This window comes from Desarmillaria tabescens, assembly GCF_030435595.1.
Source record: "Desarmillaria tabescens strain CCBAS 213 chromosome Unknown EV420scaffold_4, whole genome shotgun sequence".
NCBI lineage: Eukaryota > Fungi > Basidiomycota > Agaricomycetes > Agaricales > Physalacriaceae > Desarmillaria > Desarmillaria tabescens.
Window position 1 is genome coordinate 70,106 of NW_026848303.1, and position 18,080 is coordinate 88,185.

Genomic DNA, 18,080 nt, shown 5'->3' on the forward strand with positions numbered 1-18,080 from the left:
TGACAACTCAGACCGACCCTAGTTTCCCTCCAGAAGAACGGGCATGTCTGCTTGGGAACAAAAGAAGGACTACAAATGGGATATGGAATCTACTAACTCCCTTGACTCAGGGAGTGAGTACATCTAAAGGACTGTCAGGACGACAGTCTTAGTCAGGGGGTATTATTACGACTTTACCCCTATTTTCCTTATCTTATCTTATCCTTATCCCTTGGAACCCTGGACCTACCTATCTTATCTCTCAGACCCATGATATTCTGTCGGCATACTCCTTACCCATTTACCCGGTTGCCATCACCCCAGTTCACAGCTGCCGCACCCCAGATGACCGACAACCCACATGTGCCATCACGCTTCTCTTGATGGCATCATGCTTCTTAGTAGTTGGACAAGAGTCGACCGCTAGTCAAGGGTGGTCTGCAGGATGCAGCCCATTCAGATGGAGTCCCACACAGATGCAGGTGATATGCGCCCTTTACTCTCATTCATCAGGAGTACACTTCTTTTAGTGTCCTCACTCCTCATTTGTTGAAAGACGCACTTCTCATTGCACATGCCCTTGTAGATACTATTCTTAGTATGAGTCTAACATGTATTTAAGCTAGCCTATGCTGTGGCCTTAGACCCCAGCTTCAGCTAAAGTTATATACTCCTAACTCTTACAAGCTCCTTGCTTTCGCTATAAAGTGATGCCTAACATCTTGCAATCTACCAACGCCTCTCTAACACTGAATCACCAAATGCGAGTGACAGGATAGAGACCAGCCTTGGTTCAGATTAGAGTTAGTGCTTAACAGACAATTGCCAGAGTATGTTTTTATTTAGTCGGAACAACACATTTGGGAAAGCTGATGTTTTTGCTTCAGGACTTTGCCAATCCTGAAGTTGTCCCACACTTGCATCTCTATCCTGAGGAGACAGAAGGACCTATCTCCAAAGTTTGGCAGGCTGAGCAGTGGAAAGAGTTTGCACCATCTCAACTGACTCCAATGTTCTTGTGAGGACTATGTCATTTCTATATCAAGGAGCTTTCTCAGCTTAAAGACAGAACCTATGTTATCCCTCACTGCTGGATTGTACAGAAGAAGGAATTGCATGCTGATTGTTCAGTGGTTACTTGGACAGTGGTATGTTTATGCTAGATCATAAGTCTGAGTTACAAGCTGATGTTCGATCCAGCCCAGATTGGATGGCATCTGACCAAAATGAAGTGGACAATTCCTGCCTCTGAGTTTGAATGGGATTACTTCAATATTTGTGCATGTACTGGGGACTCACAGCCTTTGAAATGGACAGGTATGTTAATATCTCGTTCTAGGTTGTGATAGTGAGCTGACTCACCAACTTCTCTTGACTGCTTACAGACAGTAGCCATGTGTCAGACATGCCAAACCAGCCATGAAAACTTGTTGGCGAAGATGAGGACCTGTATGTTGTGATGGTCCCTCTCTGGAGCGACAATGTTTCTGGAAACAAATTGAAGCAGTACAACAAGCATATTAATATCTATGCCTCAAATGGTTGTCTTCCTGGCCATCTCCTTCAGCAAGAGTATTTTGTATGCTTTGTGGCTACCTCACCTCATGTGTCATCTCCAGAGCAATTTGCAGCCCTGCAAGACCAAATCAAGTTTGTGCCTTTCTGTCTAATTATTCTTCCTGTCATTCTGATTCGAGACTGTTCAATTAAATAGCACAACTGAGAAAGAGCCTATTAAATGCTTTAATGCTGATACAAAATGAAAATGTGGTGTCATTCTGCATGTTCCAAGTCTCCCTGCAGATAATCCACAGCAGTCTGAGGAGGCCAGCCATATGGGTGAAAATGCAAATTGCGGTTGTCGTAAATGCCAATGGGGTGGTCCACATGAATATACCAAATCTGATCATGGTTATCATTCTGTGCATTATATGAGTGTAGACTATTGATCCTGGATTAATCATTGTTCTACCAAAGCTTACATTCTATGCAGGCTGGTATTGCTCAAAGTGCTCAGCAGATCAAGGACACTCTTGAGAAACAGCTATGGCAGGTGATGTTTGGGATAGACAAATGTGTTGAAGAGATGCAAACAGCAACTGGAACCAAGGATAAGGTTATGCAATACTGGATTGAGCAGCTTCTCTCAAAGGCAAAATCAATGCGAAATGACAATCTGTTAAGCACTAACTCGAACCTTCGCCAAGGCTGACCTCTATCCTGTCACTCGCGTTCGGTGATTCAGTGTTAGAGAGGCGTCACTTATAGCGAAAGCGAGGAGCTTGTAAGAGTTAGGAGTATATAACCTTAGCCGAAGCTGGGGTCTAAGGCCACAGCATAGGCTAGCTTAAATACATGTTAGACTCGTACTAAGAATAGTATCTACGGGGGCGCATGCAGCGAGAAGTGCGTTATTCAACAAATGAGGAGTGAGGACACTAAAAGAAGTGTACTCCCGACGAATGAGAGTAAAGAGCGCATATCACCTGCACCTGCACGGGACTCCGTCTGAATGGGCTGCATCCCGTAGACCGCCCTCGACTAGCGGTCGACTCTTGTCCAACTACTAAGAAGCATGATGCCATCAGGAGAAGCGTGATGGTGCATGCGGGTTGCTGGTCACTTGAGAGGCGGCAGCGTGAACTGGGGTGACGGCAGCCGGGTAATCGGGTGATGAGTGTGCCGGTGGAATATCTTGGGTCCAGGAGATAAGATAGGTAGGTCCGGGGTTCTGAGAGATAAGGATAAGATAAGATAAGGAAAATAGGGGTAAAACCGTAATAATACCCCCCGACTAAGACTGTCGTCCCGACAGTCCTTTAGATGTACTCACTCCCCAAGTCAAGGGAGTTAGTAGATTCCATATCCCACTTGTAGTCTTTGGTTTGTTCCCAAGCAGACATGCCCCGTTCTTCATGGAGGAAGCTAGGGTCGGTCTGAGTCGTTAGAGGAGATCTGGAGCGCTCGTCTTCGAAGACGTCTTCATCCGTGTCCGATGAATAATAGCCCTGCTCGTCAAAGGATAATGGATCGGTATGATTCCTGTTGGCAGTTGGAAAGAGTGTTGAGCTCTCGGTTGCTGGAGGGCCAGGAGATGATGTGGTTATACATCCCCCTTCGTTTTCCAAGTGTCGCAAATCGTGATCCTGTACGCGGTCTTCCTTGTTCTCGTATTCCTTGACGAGTTCTTCAGCATTGGCAAGATTGCTCCTCTTGACCCAAGTAGCTTCCTCCACTGGGTATCCCTTCCATTTGACCAAATATTCTGTTATGGCCCTCCGGGTTTGTCCTCGACCGATGACACGGTCACGGTCCTGAAGTAGTTCCTCTACTTCATATTCCTCCTCGCCTTCTACGAGTTCCGGCTTGGGTGGCGGAGGTTTTTCCTGGTTGGAAAACTCCGGGGGGACGTACGGAGTTAGGTATCGTTCGTTGAACTTGTTGTGAATCCTCCATCCTGGCGGCAGCTTTAGCTTGTATGCGGAGGGCCCCTTTTTGGAAATTATTTCAAAGGGGCCGACACGTTTGTCGCCTAGCTTTTTTGTCGGTCGGGGGAGGTGAAGGTTGGTTGAGTCCAACCAGACTTTATCTCCTGGTTGGTACTCCTGCGCGGGGCGAGTGTGTTTGTCGTAAGCCTTTTTCATAACTTCGGCGGCTTTATTCAGAGAGTCTTCTGCTTGTTTGCGTACTCTCTGGAGGCTTTCGACGAAGTCAGTTACTGATGGCGTTTCCGACTGCCTCACCGTGGTTGGGCGAATTTCCCCATCTCGTCCGTAGACTACTTTGAGGGGAGAAAAGCCCGTTGCAGAATGTTGGCAGTTATTGTGAGCGAATGCTGCCCATTGCAGCCATTCGCTCCAGTCATCCTGTTTATGGTTAACAAAGACTCGAAGGTATTTTTCGAGTTCTTGGTTAACTCGCTCTGTTTGTCCATCCGTCTGAGGGTGATAGGCTGTTGATGGATTTCCTTGAATATTCATCATCGCATATAGCTCGGTGATGAACTTTGAGATGAATTGTGGGCCTCGATCCGAGATGACTTTGGAGGGGGTGACTCCAAATCGACAAATAATTTCGTCGCGTAGGATTTTGGCCCACCCGCTCGATGAGAGTTCCTTTGTGCATGGGATCAGCACGATGTATTTCGAGAATTGGTCCACGATGACGAGTACTGCATCGTAGCCCTTGGATTCTGGAAATCCGGTAATCATATCGACTGAGATGTGTTCCCAGGGTCGGAATGGTATAGCATTGGGATGTAGCGGAGCTGCCTTCCGCTGCATGTCAGTTTTCATCCTCTGACATGTCTCGCATCCTCGTACATAGGTTTCCACATCTTTCCGCATTTTGGGCCACCAGTAGTCTCTCAAGACTAATTCTTTGGTTTTCTCGATGCCAGGGTGTCCAGCGGAGACATGGTCGTGGTGATGGGAAATGAGTTCTCCCCGTAAGGTGTGGTTACGGGGGACATAGATACGTCCGTCGTAGAATAGAAGGTGGTCTTTTTCAACGACCCCCTTCTCATGGTTGAGGCTTGAAGCGATTCCTCGGTCCCACCGTTGGTGATCGCTTGTTGCTCTTCGAATTTTACCATGAATTTCTTCCTCCCCTGGCATTATCAGGGCACGGAAGAATTCTGGCTTCAAGAGGACAACATCGTCATTGTCCTTCTTGCCCTGGTCGTGGTCGGCTCGTCGACTCAGGAGGTCAGCCTTTTGATTGGCTGCTCCTGGCTTGTGATTGAGCGTGAAGTGATATTCCGCCAACTCAGTGACCCATCGCGCTTGTCTGCGATTGAGCTTCTGAGGTTTGCAAAAATATTGTAGGTTTGAGTGATCCGTCCAGATTTCGAAATCTTGACGGGCACCCATGAGATAATGTCGCCACTCTTCTAAGGCGATCATTATCGCTAGTAGTTCCTTATCGTAAATCTCGTAATTCTGTTCTGTTGCGGATAGGGATTTCGATAGGAACGCAATCGGGCGCCATTTCTCTTCCTGTTCCTGTGACAGGACGGCCCCGATTGCTCCTTTGCTGGAGTCCGCCTCCAAGCGAAACTTGTTGTAGTCGTTTGGCATCGCCAGAACGACTCCGTTTGCGAATTGACGTTTGAGTTCCTCAAACGCTTCTTGTTGCTCCTTTCCCCATGTCCAAGGGTTCTTCCCTGTGAGCTTCATCATTGGTTTGACGATTGCGCTATAGTGCCAGATAAATCACCGGTAAAAGTTGGTGAATCCTAGGAAGGATTGTAGTTCCTGTTTCTTGGAGGGTGCGGGCCAGTCCATGATACCAGCGATTTTTACGGGATCCATTTTAACGGATCCTTCACTGATAATGACTCCAAGGTACTCTGTTTCGAGTACCTCGAATTCGCATTTTTCGGCCTTCAAGAACAACTTGTTCTTGCGCAGAATCTTTAGGACTTCCCACACGATTCTTTGGTGTTCGGCCTTGTCCTTAGTGAAGATGAGGATGTCATCCAAATAAATGGTGACCTTTCCCTGAGTAATGAGATCTTTAAAGATATCATTCATCATCCACTGGAACGTGGCCAGTGAATTGGTTAACCCAAAGAACATAACCAGGGGCTCATAGAGTCCTCGGTTAGTGCGGAATGCGGCTTTGAATTCGTCCCCTTTCTTGATTCGAACGTTGTTGTACCCCCAATGGACATCTAACTTAGTGAAATACCTCGCGTCCTTCAGCTTATCCATAAGGTCGGAGATAAGCGGTAAGGGATAGCGGTTCTTGATGGTCATTTCATTAAGTTTGCGGTAGTCCTTGCACTGGCCGCAGTTTTCCATCTTTCTTCTTAACAAAGAAGAAAGGGGATGCCATCGGGGATTTGGAGGGTCGAATTCGGCCAGTAGCCAGGTTTTCGTCGAGGAATTTATCTAATTCCTCCTGTTCCTTTGGGTTCAACGGATATATCTTGCAATCTAGGCTGGCATTGGCATTGGGGATCAGCTCAATGGCATGATCCCAAGGTTTGCGAGGGGGAAGTTCATCGAAATTTTCCTTGGTGAAGATATCGATGAACTCCTGATAGTGTTCGGGGACGATTTCCTCGAACGTCTTTATCTTTTTTCCCTCGTTAGCCTTGGCTGCTAGGTCATTGGCTTTATGCCCACTGCTCGCATATGAAAGGCTTCTTCGAAGTCTATGACGAGGATGGTGTCCCCATCCTCGACTTCGGTTCCCCACTGTTGCTCTGGGTCCTCATCTGGGAGGCGGAACGGTATCTTGTGGCAGTCGCAGCGCGCTAAGGTAACCGAACCTGTATTCCAATCGATGAGTGGGTTATGCCTCTGCAGCCAGTCGTGCCCTAGGAATATAGGCGTCGTTCCGAGGTCTACGACTGCTAACTCGATGCGCTCGCTGTGGTCCCCGATCTTGAGTCGGACCTCCGCGAATTCAGTGATATCGCCACCTTTATTGCGAGTACCGTCCGCATTGTAGACCGGAGTGGGGTGAGCCGCTTTATGCGTGGTAATACCATGATCACGGGTCCACTGCCGGTCGATAGCAGCTTCCGGTACAGCCACTGTCGATCAGGGCCTTGGCAGAGTGATGGGCCATAGTATCGAAGGTCTCCAATTGTAGGGTGATTGTGATATTTTGCCCCTTCGCTCCGCGGACATATTGGGGTGGTTTGGTAAGCTGGTCCATGTGTTCCAGCTTTCGGTATTCATCCAAATAGGATTCTCCTGACTTGGTGCTTCCAAGTCGGTAGCCAGCGGCTCATCCACCTCCGATAGTCGTCGAGGGTGGACCCACTGTTTGAGAAGTGATATCTTCTCTCCTGGTGTTTTGGCGAGTCGCATAGCTCATCGATACCAGGCGGCTCCGAAGGGCTTCAGCCATTCGAAGTCTTGAGAGTACTCCTCCGATGTTGGCAGCATCGGGGTCTTCCTCTCGTCGTCGCAGTCCATAGGCCGCAAAGGCCCTGCTCCTATGATCGTGCGACCTGGTCAGCTCCCTTTCACCTCGGTGCGGACACCCACTCGGGTTAGTCGGGACTTCACTGGATTTTGAAGAGTTCCGTAAACTCCCTTTTGAATAACTAGGATTGCCTTTGCCGTCAGCGCAATCTTTAAGGGGGAGACGTACCTGAAATGGGGAGTCTCTCTCCCCTGTGTGGCCCGCTTGATCCTTGTGGGCGATTGAGCTTTTTCGGCCGGTGTCCTCTAGGGTAGAGGTGGCCGCTTCCTCGGTTATCCTTTCTACTTGGTTCCACGTATGATGCCGGGTTATCTTCAGAGGCTTTACAACAGTCCGCCATCAGGTCCGCTGGGCTCCTATGGCCCTCGGCCTCGTCCCTAGGGCTCGCCTGGATTCCCTGACCTCACCATCACCGAAGTGGTCTGTCAGTCGGGGAACCTTGATGCACGGAGAAGATGCCGGTTCATCCATCGTCTGGATCCATTGCCAGCTATATGCAGCTTTCCCGGGAGTTGGACTAGGATAGTCCTCGCTTTGACCTCCCGTATGGTGGACGTCGCCTGCAGGGAACAACGACGTCGCACCCCCAAGGTTCCACCCTTGGTCGCCTGTTGAACCGGTAGACTCCTCTGCGTCGTACGTGCTGCCCCAAAGGGGTATTTGCAGTGGCTTGGACACAGCAGGTACCGTCAGCACGAGGGACTTGGCTGATGGGGTTCATTGCTAGTTAAAGCAGCGGAAATCCCGTGTACGCTGTTAAAGAGCTGAGTTCGAGGGTCCCCCTCCTGCTTTTATACAGGTATTGGGCGGAGGGGACAGGCGCGAGTAGCCCCGTCGATCCTGGGCTTCGTTCCTGGTCGTGCCTGGACTCTTGATCCGTTGATCGAGAACCCGTTCTGGGTTCTTGATCGAATGATCGAGAGTTGCTTCCGGATCCTCGATCGTTCGATCGAGTTCCGTTCCGCATTGGTATGGCCTCGAGTTGCTAGTCGGGTCCGACCCTTTCGTGCCCGACCCTCGGGGTTCATTGCCCGGTGGGCAGGTGGTAATCCCCTGATACACCGTTATTATTTTGCGACTTCCTTCATGGTATGAGATGAATGCGATATATTGTCACAAGTATCTACAGATACAACATAAGCGTGAATATTCGTGTCATAAGGCGCACCATGATAAACCCCAGCCGACGAAGTAGAATCGCAGAGTCCTACGCCGGCATCTCTTTTATTTCCTCAATCTCTGTTGAGCTAGCGAGGTCTTCTTCCTCTATTTCTGCTAGAACGGCTCGGAGACGGGTTGCAAAAGTCGATGGCTTTTTCTTCGGGAATTTCAGCCACTTCGACTTGTCGGGTGGGCACTTATTGTCCCGCCCCTGGTGTCCGGTGTGTCCGCACCGGAAACATCGCTTTTCTCTTTTGAGACGATCGATGTCCATAGGTTCGCCTTCACCGCCGTAGGTGAATCCAGTGGCGTCCCTCTTGCCCTTCGAGCCACTCGAAGAGCCCCCCGCTGTTCCGGGCTTGGAACCAGCGGTCCCAGCTGGGATACTTCCCGCCTTGGGCGAGATGAACTCGGTAGTTCTCAGTCCATCTGTAGGACTCTGCGCCTCCACTCCCAGTAGGTGGTAGGTCGCATATTATCTCCGCCCATAATGATCTCCTTGACCCTGGGTCGGATTGCAAGGGCGACGACTTCCTCCATTTCCTCGTCATTGTGGAAGCGTTCAGCTTCCACAGCCAGTTGCTCGAATCTCTCGAAGAATTCGAATGGCCGTTTTAAACTGCCTTTGTTGCAGTTTTTTCCATTGCATCCGCTTGATTTGGACCTCTGCTACTTCTCGGAAACGTGTTCGGACGTTTTCCTGGAAGGTCTCCCAAGTGGGAACGCGATGTCTTCCACTGTGTGGGTCCTTGTAGTGTCGTTGCTGATGGACCCACCAGGTCATCGCTTCTCCACCAAGTTGGTGGCCTGCGAAGACTACTCGACTCGGGCCATACCCATATGCTTCATTAAGCGCGAAGTACTGGGCAAAGACTTCGAAGTAGTATTCGCAGTGACTGAAGAAGCGATCTAAATCGCTGGCCTTCCCATAGAATTTGTCGGGGACTTCTATTAATGTCGGCTTCACATTTCCCCAGGGGTTAGCTTGTCCATCGGGAATGACCCATCCACCCGGCGGGTCAGGTGGCAGAGGGGGATTGGTAGGGTCGTGGTAGTGATCAGAGATTTTGATTACTACGTGGTGATGGTGGTTGTGCTGGCGGTCGAGGTGGTGCGGGTGGGGGTCCTCCTCCACCACCTCCTCCTGGACCACCGCTGCCCCCGCCAGGAATCGTAGGTGCTGGTCCACCTGTTTTCCCTGTCGGTGCTGACTGGGAGGCTTCTCCAGCCATGCTTCGAGCATGGAAGGTTCCTCCTCCTGCTTCCAGCCCCAGGGCATCAGAAGGTACCCAGGTAACGTCCGGGATGGGGGTTTTCTGGCCCTACGATGCTCAAGTCAGGAAATGACTCTTCTCCTGTAGCGCCTCCCTGGTGCTACGGGTTGGTCAGGGTGTATTTGGTTCCAGTCGATAGCGGCATGATACCATGTTCAGTACTGCAGTATCTTGTCCTCTAGTGCGGAACCCAATTCTGCAGCATTATATGCTTGTCCTTGATCAGACGTGGTCCAATTTTCATTGTACCGTAGTCGTCTGCTGGTCCATTCTAACATTTGCTGCCATGTTAGATCATATATTTGTCGGTCCGTGAGCTCCTGTGCTTGAGCCCTGGATGAACTCGGGTGGGTCATAGGAGGGGCTCCTACTGGGGGGCCGACTGGCTCCATCCTCCTCGAGTCGCTGGTCGATGACCATTCCGGTTCGGGTCCAGGGATCTGACCTGTTGTCATGATCGGGTGGGAAACCGATGATCTGGTATCGAGAGAATATCTCGTATCCTGCATCCCAGTCATCGTTCCAGTCCCATACCCCCCTGGCGTATCTGTAGTACTCATTCCAGATCTCCAGGGCATCTTCACATCTCCAGACCCAGGGCCATAGGTTTCGGAGTGGGAGGAAGCCGTAGTATCCATCGGGTAGGAACCCTCCTTCTGGGGCAAGGAGGGCCTCGAGCTCGATGGAGGGTTCTGCTCCCTCGTACTCGTCGGCAGCCAAGGTCCTGAGAGGTCGGCAGATGGAACAATTGCAATAGGGGTATGGATGGGGGGCCTGGTCAAGCTCCCTCGGGACACGGTTCAGGGAGGACGATAGGGTCCGGAAAGGGTTGGTCTCCGGCAAACCAGTCAAGGATCCTGTCTCCCTCAGGGGTGTCCCCTGGGAAGATGACCCACTGTCCCTGGCCAAACTGGGGATCCAGAGTAGGCGTAGTACTCTGGGAGCTCCTCATTATTACTGTCGGAGTACTCGGTGAAGACGATGTTTTCGGCTCGTCCGAGTATGACGTCGTCGGGTCCGTCTTCAACGGCGTCATTAGTGGAAGTTTCTGAGATGTGGGCAAAATGTGGCTCTGCGAAATCTCTGAGGTCGGCGATGGTGATGATTGTTCGGGGTAGGACTTCGGATTCGGGGCGGGGGGAAGACCAAACGAAGTCTGACTCATGGACGGACTCATCGTCCCACCAGGACGGGGGTCCGTCGACTCTGTAGGTTCCATCGGGGGTGTATGACGCGAAAGAGGTTGGAGCGTCATGCCACTCCGGCTCGGGAGATTCATCTCTTCGATGTCCTCCTGCGTCGGATATTCCCCATACTTCCCCTCGTTCCCGGGCAGGGAGGAACGGGTTTTCACCTTCTTCGAAGGTGGCTTCTTCGCCTGGTTCAGTCCGTGGACGATTCGGTCGAATACGTCACGGTAGAACTCGCTCGTTCCTCTCTGGTAGAGACGTTCTCCGTCGTCATCGAGCCCTGGGACGGCTGTGGATAATTCTGTGGAGGTGACGGATGGCTCTTTGGAGTCATTGTCAGTCGCCCCATGTCGTGTCAGTCCCAGGATCCGTCCGTGTTGGTCCAGTACTCGGCGGTAAATCTGGGGTCGACTCGGTCGTCTCCATCGTCTGGAGGGATGCCGAGTCGTCCGAGCTCTTCTTCCTGAAGGGATTCTTCGCCTTCACCGTCTCGGTGATCCTCTCCCTGAAGCTGGAGCGTGGGGGGTTGCTCTTCTCCGTCGGGTAAGGGGTGTCGAAATGTGTTTCGCTCCCCCCTTGACCGTGGTGTGAGGGACCGAAGTCGGACGGTGCTTGTTGTTCGCGAGGTTCCTGTTGATGAGCCATTGAGCCCGTGTATTCTCCCTCTTCCGGGGGTCGGTGCTCTTTGGCGGCGGGTTGGTCGGGTAAAATGGATAACTGCGATTGCAGTTAATAGTATCAAGGTACTGAAGGTACTTCCGAAGATAATGGCAGGTGCGGTCTGAGGGGGTGAGCGGCATAAAGCTCGTTGTACCACAACAAACGTTTATGATCTCGGGGAGCGATGGGTGCCGTTTTCAAATAACGGGCTGAAGGTTTCTTTTTCTTTGGAAGTATAACAGTGACTGCCTTCGATGCGGTACAGTTACCGTTGATGGTAAGGGTAGTAAGGGCAAGCTTCGGCTAATTGTTAAGCACTAACTCGAACCTTCGCCAAGGCTGACCTCTATCCTGTCACTCGCGTTCGGTGATTCAGTGTTAGAGAGGCGTTGGTAGATTGCGAGAAGTTAGGCGTCACTTATAGCGAAAGCGAGGAGCTTGTAAGAGTTAGGAGTATATAACCTTAGCCGAAGCTGGGGTCTAAGGCCACAGCGTAGGCTAGCTTAAATACATGTTAGACTCGTACTAAGAATAGTATCTACGGGGGCGCATGCAGCGAGAAGTGCGTTATTCAACAAATGAGGAGTGAGGACACTAAAAGAAGTGTACTCCCGACGAATGAGAGTAAAGAGCGCATATCACCTGCACCTGCACGGGACTCCGTCTGAATGGGCTGCATCCCGTAGACCGCCCTCGACTAGCGGTCGACTCTTGTCCAACTACTAAGAAGCATGATGCCATCAGGAGAAGCATGATGGTGCATGCGGGTTGCTGGTCACTTGAGAGGCGGCAGCGTGAACTGGGGTGACGGCAGCCGGGTAATCGGGTGATGAGTGTGCCGGTGGAATATCTTGGGTCCAGGAGATAAGATAGGTAGGTCCGGGGTTCTGAGAGATAAGGATAAGATAAGATAAGGAAAATAGGGGTAAAACCATAATACAATCCCAATCTTATGCCTGAAGAGATTGCTGATGATCTGCAAAAATGGCTGGATGATCAGCCAGGTGATAAGATGAATCTGCTCTTGGATATTGCAGGTATGAGATTATACTCCTCTTACATTTGAGTTCATCCTTCTGACTCAGAAATTCAAGGTCTTGATCCCTCTCAAGATACTCCTGTTGAGATTCTGCATACCATCCTGCTCAGTGTCATAAAATATGTATGGCATCATTTCAATATGCAGCAGTGGTCTGATCACAACTGAGAACTATTTGCTATTCATCTCCAGTTGACCGATATCAAGGGACTTACAGTTCCTCCCATACAAGCATCCTACATGACACAGTATCACAATAATCTTATCAGCAAGCACTTCAAGACCCTCATGCAAACCATGGTCTTTCATGTTCATGACATCACCACTCCTGAGCAATTTGCTCTCATCAGAGCAGTTGGTGCTTTGGGTGCTCTTCTCTGGATTCCTGAAATCAATAACATGGACCAGTTTCTTGTGAGTCTGAAATCCATTGGTTGCTCCTCAAATTGATAATTAAATAGGATGACCTCGAAATCCTCATCAGAAATGTCTTGGATGTATTTGGTGATGCTGAACCATCACAGATCCTTGTCAAGATAAAGCTTCATCTTCTCCCTCATTTGATCAAAGATATCTGTCAATTTGGTCTTGCTATTCACAATTCAACTGAGGTTTTCGAAGGATTCAATATGGTCTTTCATCTATGCTCTATTTTTAGCAACCACCAGGCTCCAAGTCATGACATTGCTTACAAATTTGCATCCATGGATGGGGTCAAGCATTTGCTGAGTGGAGGTTATTACTGGTCAGAAAGCAAGAAGGCTTGGGTACAAGCAGGAGAGTCAGTCTTAAAGATCTTGCATTCTGTGCAGATCATTCAGCATCACTTAGGCTGGGTGCCTCCCCCTAAGATTCAGCCAGGTACCATACTTGTTCTCTCTTATATTATGCATCTATTCATTAGCTCCAAGGTCTCATCCATCCAAAATCAAAGAGAAAATACCCATCTCTGCACTGGGACTCAACACATGCATCTGTATATCCATTTTTCCAGTTCCTCCCTGAGTCATTAGACATTGTTCTACTATCTCTGGACAGTCTATGGAGACCAGGTGAATCCATTCAAGCAATGAACAGAGATCGAGTTATACTGGGATTGTGGGTATTTGCACACAATCTTACAGTAAGCAAACATATCTTTCAGTCATCCTTGGCTCACATCATGTGCTATAGGGAAAAATTGTTACTGACCATATCTGTGAACTTCTAGTGAGCGAGGATGATGAGTCAAAATCCAGTGTGAAATCTTCAACTTGGGATTAACTCACGACTATTGAAACATTTGTCTGTGGGGAAGTGCTGCATCCAGATTATGGGTTTCCAATTCTTAGATGCCCAACTGGCAGTGAAATTGTCGATGGTATCCTCTCATATACCGTATTCAATCCAGATATAAGCAGCTCCTATTTTTAATTCTGACAAAGGTGACTCAATGTTGTATTCACAGGGAATTCTGTTTGCATTCTCTGCTCAGCATGACTGTCACCTAGCACAGTGTATGGCTTCTTCATTGAAGGCCCAAGTACAGGAATGACAGATCACAGATTACATTGATAATCTCATTTCTCACTCAGACAATGATAACTTTGTTATCAACATGTGTGGTCTTCATAATGCCATGGAGCTGCGAAGATTCCTTCCATGACATCTTATCCAACCTGTCCCAATGTATGCCAACCAAGAAAGCCATCACCATCAAGTCACAATACAACTACAAGAAAACCAGGCCACAAAACGGAAGAAGACCAGCAAGAAAAGGAAAGCTACAAATGCTGTCAAAAAGGCAAAGAAAGTTACAGCAGCCAGGGATCGGTGACATGTGTGCAATGTGTTCATACATGTAATTTTGTGAATCCTGTGAATCCAAATGTGTGTCAATCCACTAAGTAATATTAGAGTGCATACCCAGCATGAAGCGACACCTGTTGAGGCAGAAGCAGCATATAATAAAATAATCCAAGTGGAGCGCATGGCTTAGACTTAGAGCAGCACACTGGTGTCACTTAAGTGTGAAGTCTCAGTGCCCTGACTCACACCCTATGCATCCCTCAGCAGTATCTCGCTCAAATAAAATACACTGAGAAGATAATATATTTACGGAGCTTCACACAACATTGACCTATGATGCGCAAACCCTGCCGATCCAGCAATCACTGAGAAATGTCATTCAGAGCTGAGGACCAGTCTGAGCCTCCTGAAAGGGCTTCAGCTGACACGAGAGAAACCCTGTACCCAGAATGAAATATGGAACTAAGAAAAGGTTGTGCAGCAACCAAACAAAAATACCAGCTCACTAGCAATGTGTGCAACAGAGGAATTAAAAACAAAGGGGCCAATTAGGAGAAATATTCCACATGATGTGGCAACTCTAGACCTTGTCAAGAAGAAAGAGCAGCATGTTACAAGCACTAACTCAGGCAACTGGCTCAGAATATTAATTAGTGACCATGCATTTGATGTGTCACAGAGGGGAAATGACTCTGGGGTGGGGTGTATCTATTCTCAATTATTTCTATTTATACATTTAGCTGTAAATAAAAGCGTGGGAGTTAGGAGTAGGTAGCAAGCTTTCGGACCCCTGCAGTTGTGACACAAAGCAGAGAGCCTAGTGTGCAACCAAAGGACTTGTGTTTGTAGCTTTGAGCGAGAGAATATTATTGGATCTAGAACTATTCTGAATGCTTGCGAAGGTCGCAAGGTATGCCTTGCTTGCGCATGACTGCATAGCTTTGTTCTGAACTGTAATTGAGTGCACTCAACTCAGAGGAATATTGTGTTGTGATAACTTGAATGTGCTGTTGTGTCTTTGGGACGTGTTTGTGATTTTTGAGTTATTGCAAGTAGCAGAGGTTCAAATCCTTTGGCTTGTCAATAATCTTTGAGGGTTTTTGGTTTATTCCCAGGTGGCATAGGTTCAAATCCTGTGGCTTGTGGATGTGTTTCTGTGTTTCTGTGTCTCTGGATCGCATAGGTTTGAACCCTGTGGATCTACAAAAAGTTTCTGAAGTGTTTCTGCTTAGAGCACGAGGCTCTAAGTTGTGTTTAGTTTGTTTGATGGGTTGTGGCCATCTGTGTGTCATGCACAATGTCATTTGAGGGTTGTACATTCTTGTGGGACATTTGTGGGCTTGCAGAGTATTACTTTTGCCTTGAGACCAAGCGATACATATTGCTCACCTCCTGTCCTAAAAGCATTTGGACTTAGAGAATTCTTTTGAGCTAGCGTACTATTATATCTTGACAAGCGCAAGAGATCTTTTAATTCTATTGTTATTGTGTGCTTGTATCGCACATCTCCCCCAAACTACTGAGATTTTGTGTGTGTGTGAGTGTGAGAGTAGGTGTGTTTAGTGTTTCAATGCTATTGCATTTCAAGCTTGGCATGCACAGAGCCTCTTCATTGGGAACAAGGATTAACAGATGAAGAACTTGATGAAATCGAGCACAATGACCCTGAGATATCAGAAGAAGGCATGTTAGAAATGGAAGAGCAGGCCAAGAAGCATAAATGTAGAATGACGGGAAGGTCATGAAATCTTGACAGTGATCATAAACTTGCAGTAATATACTTAGTCACCTACTCTTCCCAGATATTTGCTGATTACAACATTGAGCTTTAACCCAGTCAGCTTGACTGTATTTATTTAGTATTTATGATCCCAGATACATTTGAAATACACTATACTTTATATGTATCAGAAGCTAAACTGAAGGTTCACCATCTCCACTTGCAATGTGAGAGCAACAAGAACGGCATCCATGTTTAACAAAGCCAGAAGAAGCCTATAACCGGAATTCAGTATCAAGTCAAGAGCAGCACAGATATTATGATGTATGCACCATAAGTGGATCGAAAACCCTCTCAATAGCTGAGTATGACCATTTGACTGATGTGGCAGAATTTGCGGTTGCAGCTGAATCATTGGTTACTTGTGCCTTTGCTTTTGCAATGTCAGTAAGCTGCACCATCTTGGCTCTTTGGAGTGCTTGCGCTTCAGCATATTTAGCCTGGGCCTGTTGACATGAAGCATATTCAGGAAGGAAGAAGACTCAGAGGAAAGAAATAACACACTTCCAAGACTCCCTGATTCAACGTCAAAAAGTCATCCTGCAAGTCAGGAATAAGATCATCATCTTCAACCCCAAATCTATCATGCTGCACTTCAAGAAAGTCACAGCAAAATCCAGAGTATGAGGGAGTGGGCCACTTGAATTTTCCTGTCCACTGCCTCACCAGAGTTCCAACAAGCCTGACCTCACAGGTGCGGTTCCAGTCACCAGGGTTTTTGATCCACTTTGTGTAGTATGGGTCACAAGTCTGGCTTTCAGAATCATCGATGGAATGGCCAGGGCTTTTGTCATCCTCCAAATCAGTGGCTGTTGTGCTTGTATTTGAGCATGTGAGAGTCACAATGTTTTCTGAAGGCTGAGCCAGCACCGCAATTTTCAAGATCACTGTCTAAACACAAAGATGAGTTTGACAGTATTAAGGCTATTATAGATTGGAATGAGAAATCACTGACATACTCCCCAGGACTTAATCCACTGATATTGACTGTGACATTACCGCCACTTGCTGTGACTCCAGATTGAGTGCTCAAGATGTTGACAGACATGATGGTTGCATAAAAGAAAGCAGAGTGAAGCATTACCAGAAAACATGCATTGGCAGAGTTTGTTCGACGACATCAGAAGAGAGTTGCTAGAGTTGAGTGAGCATGATGTAGATGAAACATTGACTAGATGTAACGCTGCTGTCAGTGTGACATCACAACCAGTTCATCACCCTGATGTCAAACATCATTCATTCTCAAGTCAGTAAAAAATTGTCTATTGACATCTAGACTGCAATCTCTAGCTGACCTCTCGTCAGGTTGGTGGTGTAGTATCATTTTGGAGAAAAAATTGAAGGGTACTAGGTGGTGCACAGCCACTTAATTGCCTAAAAGAGATGCCGATTTTATGGCCGTAAGGCCATACATATTACATCACGCTACATAAGCCACACTGCAAACCAGAAGTCTGATGGTACAGCAACCATATTCGCTGCTATACAGAGACAGTGGGCATCCCTACTGAGTCGCTCTCAAGGTTTTGACTTGTCTTTTCCAGCTACATTTGCAGGATTCAGGAACTCAGCAAAGCGAACTTATGCCAATGAAACCCCGAGCCGCAAATTTCGATTATTCATGGAGCAGAATTCCCCAGGTCTGATGTCTTTTATATACCAAGGAGGTGGCCAATATCAAAAGCTTATATTGATCTCTAGGATGAAACGGATTGTGGGGATCATCATTTTGTTTCCATTCTCTCATGACAGGAACACACCACCGAATGCTCAAGAGATCCATTAGGCTTGAAAATGAGTCTACTAGCTGCATTCTCAGGATTTGTCCACCTGGTGCACAGAAGTAAACGAGCAAAAAATCTTCCTTGTATTGTCTGTTCTATCTGTTTCCAAAGCTTTTGCAGATACCGAGTCCTGACTTGAGTCGTCTCAGCAATCACCAGCATCTGGCATTCAATAAAAGACTAGTTGGGTGAGGGCCAGCTCATCCGGTGGCAAAACCGAGTCCTATTTTTATCACACTGATTCTGGACATCGTCAGTACATGAAGGCATTGGGCAACTTCCCAGTTGGACCCTTACACATGTTCACATCATCGAAAGAGCCCTCCCCAGAGATGAAGCACACTGACCCAGGTATGTCCATATCCCAGTTTGTTTCTTAACACAACCATTTCGCACACACACTATTTGACGGCATTGAACCAGGGACTCAGAGGGAACTCACCCTTTGGACATGTTACATCAGTAGTAGCTAGCAGTCTTTCA

At 48.0% G+C, this 18,080-nt stretch overlaps 3 protein-coding genes across 3 annotated transcripts; 2 read left to right on the top strand and 1 right to left on the bottom strand.

The window, feature by feature from the left end:
* Positions 1-851: 851 nt before the first annotated feature.
* Positions 852-1,001, top strand: EV420DRAFT_1261809 (uncharacterized protein; the record flags this gene model as incomplete). Its single annotated transcript, XM_060467095.1, has 1 exon — positions 852-1,001. The coding sequence occupies one exon, from the start codon at positions 852-854 to the stop codon at positions 999-1,001; it is 150 nt and encodes a 49-aa protein (XP_060336699.1).
* Positions 1,002-12,164: 11,163 nt separating this feature from the next.
* On the top strand, positions 12,165-13,096 carry EV420DRAFT_1245399 (uncharacterized protein; the record flags this gene model as incomplete). The annotated part of the gene is made up of 4 exons (XM_060466681.1): positions 12,165-12,243; positions 12,301-12,368; positions 12,453-12,659; positions 12,707-13,096. Coding segments are annotated over 4 exons (744 nt in total), but the record flags the coding sequence as incomplete, so codon positions are not given.
* A 2,844-nt stretch (positions 13,097-15,940) lies between these two features.
* Positions 15,941-16,861, bottom strand: EV420DRAFT_1474699 (uncharacterized protein; the record flags this gene model as incomplete). The annotated part of the gene is made up of 4 exons (XM_060469233.1): positions 15,941-16,028; positions 16,126-16,259; positions 16,318-16,704; positions 16,769-16,861. The coding sequence occupies 4 exons, from the start codon at positions 16,859-16,861 to the stop codon at positions 15,941-15,943; spliced, it is 702 nt and encodes a 233-aa protein (XP_060336701.1).
* Between the last annotated feature and the right edge of the window lie 1,219 nt (positions 16,862-18,080).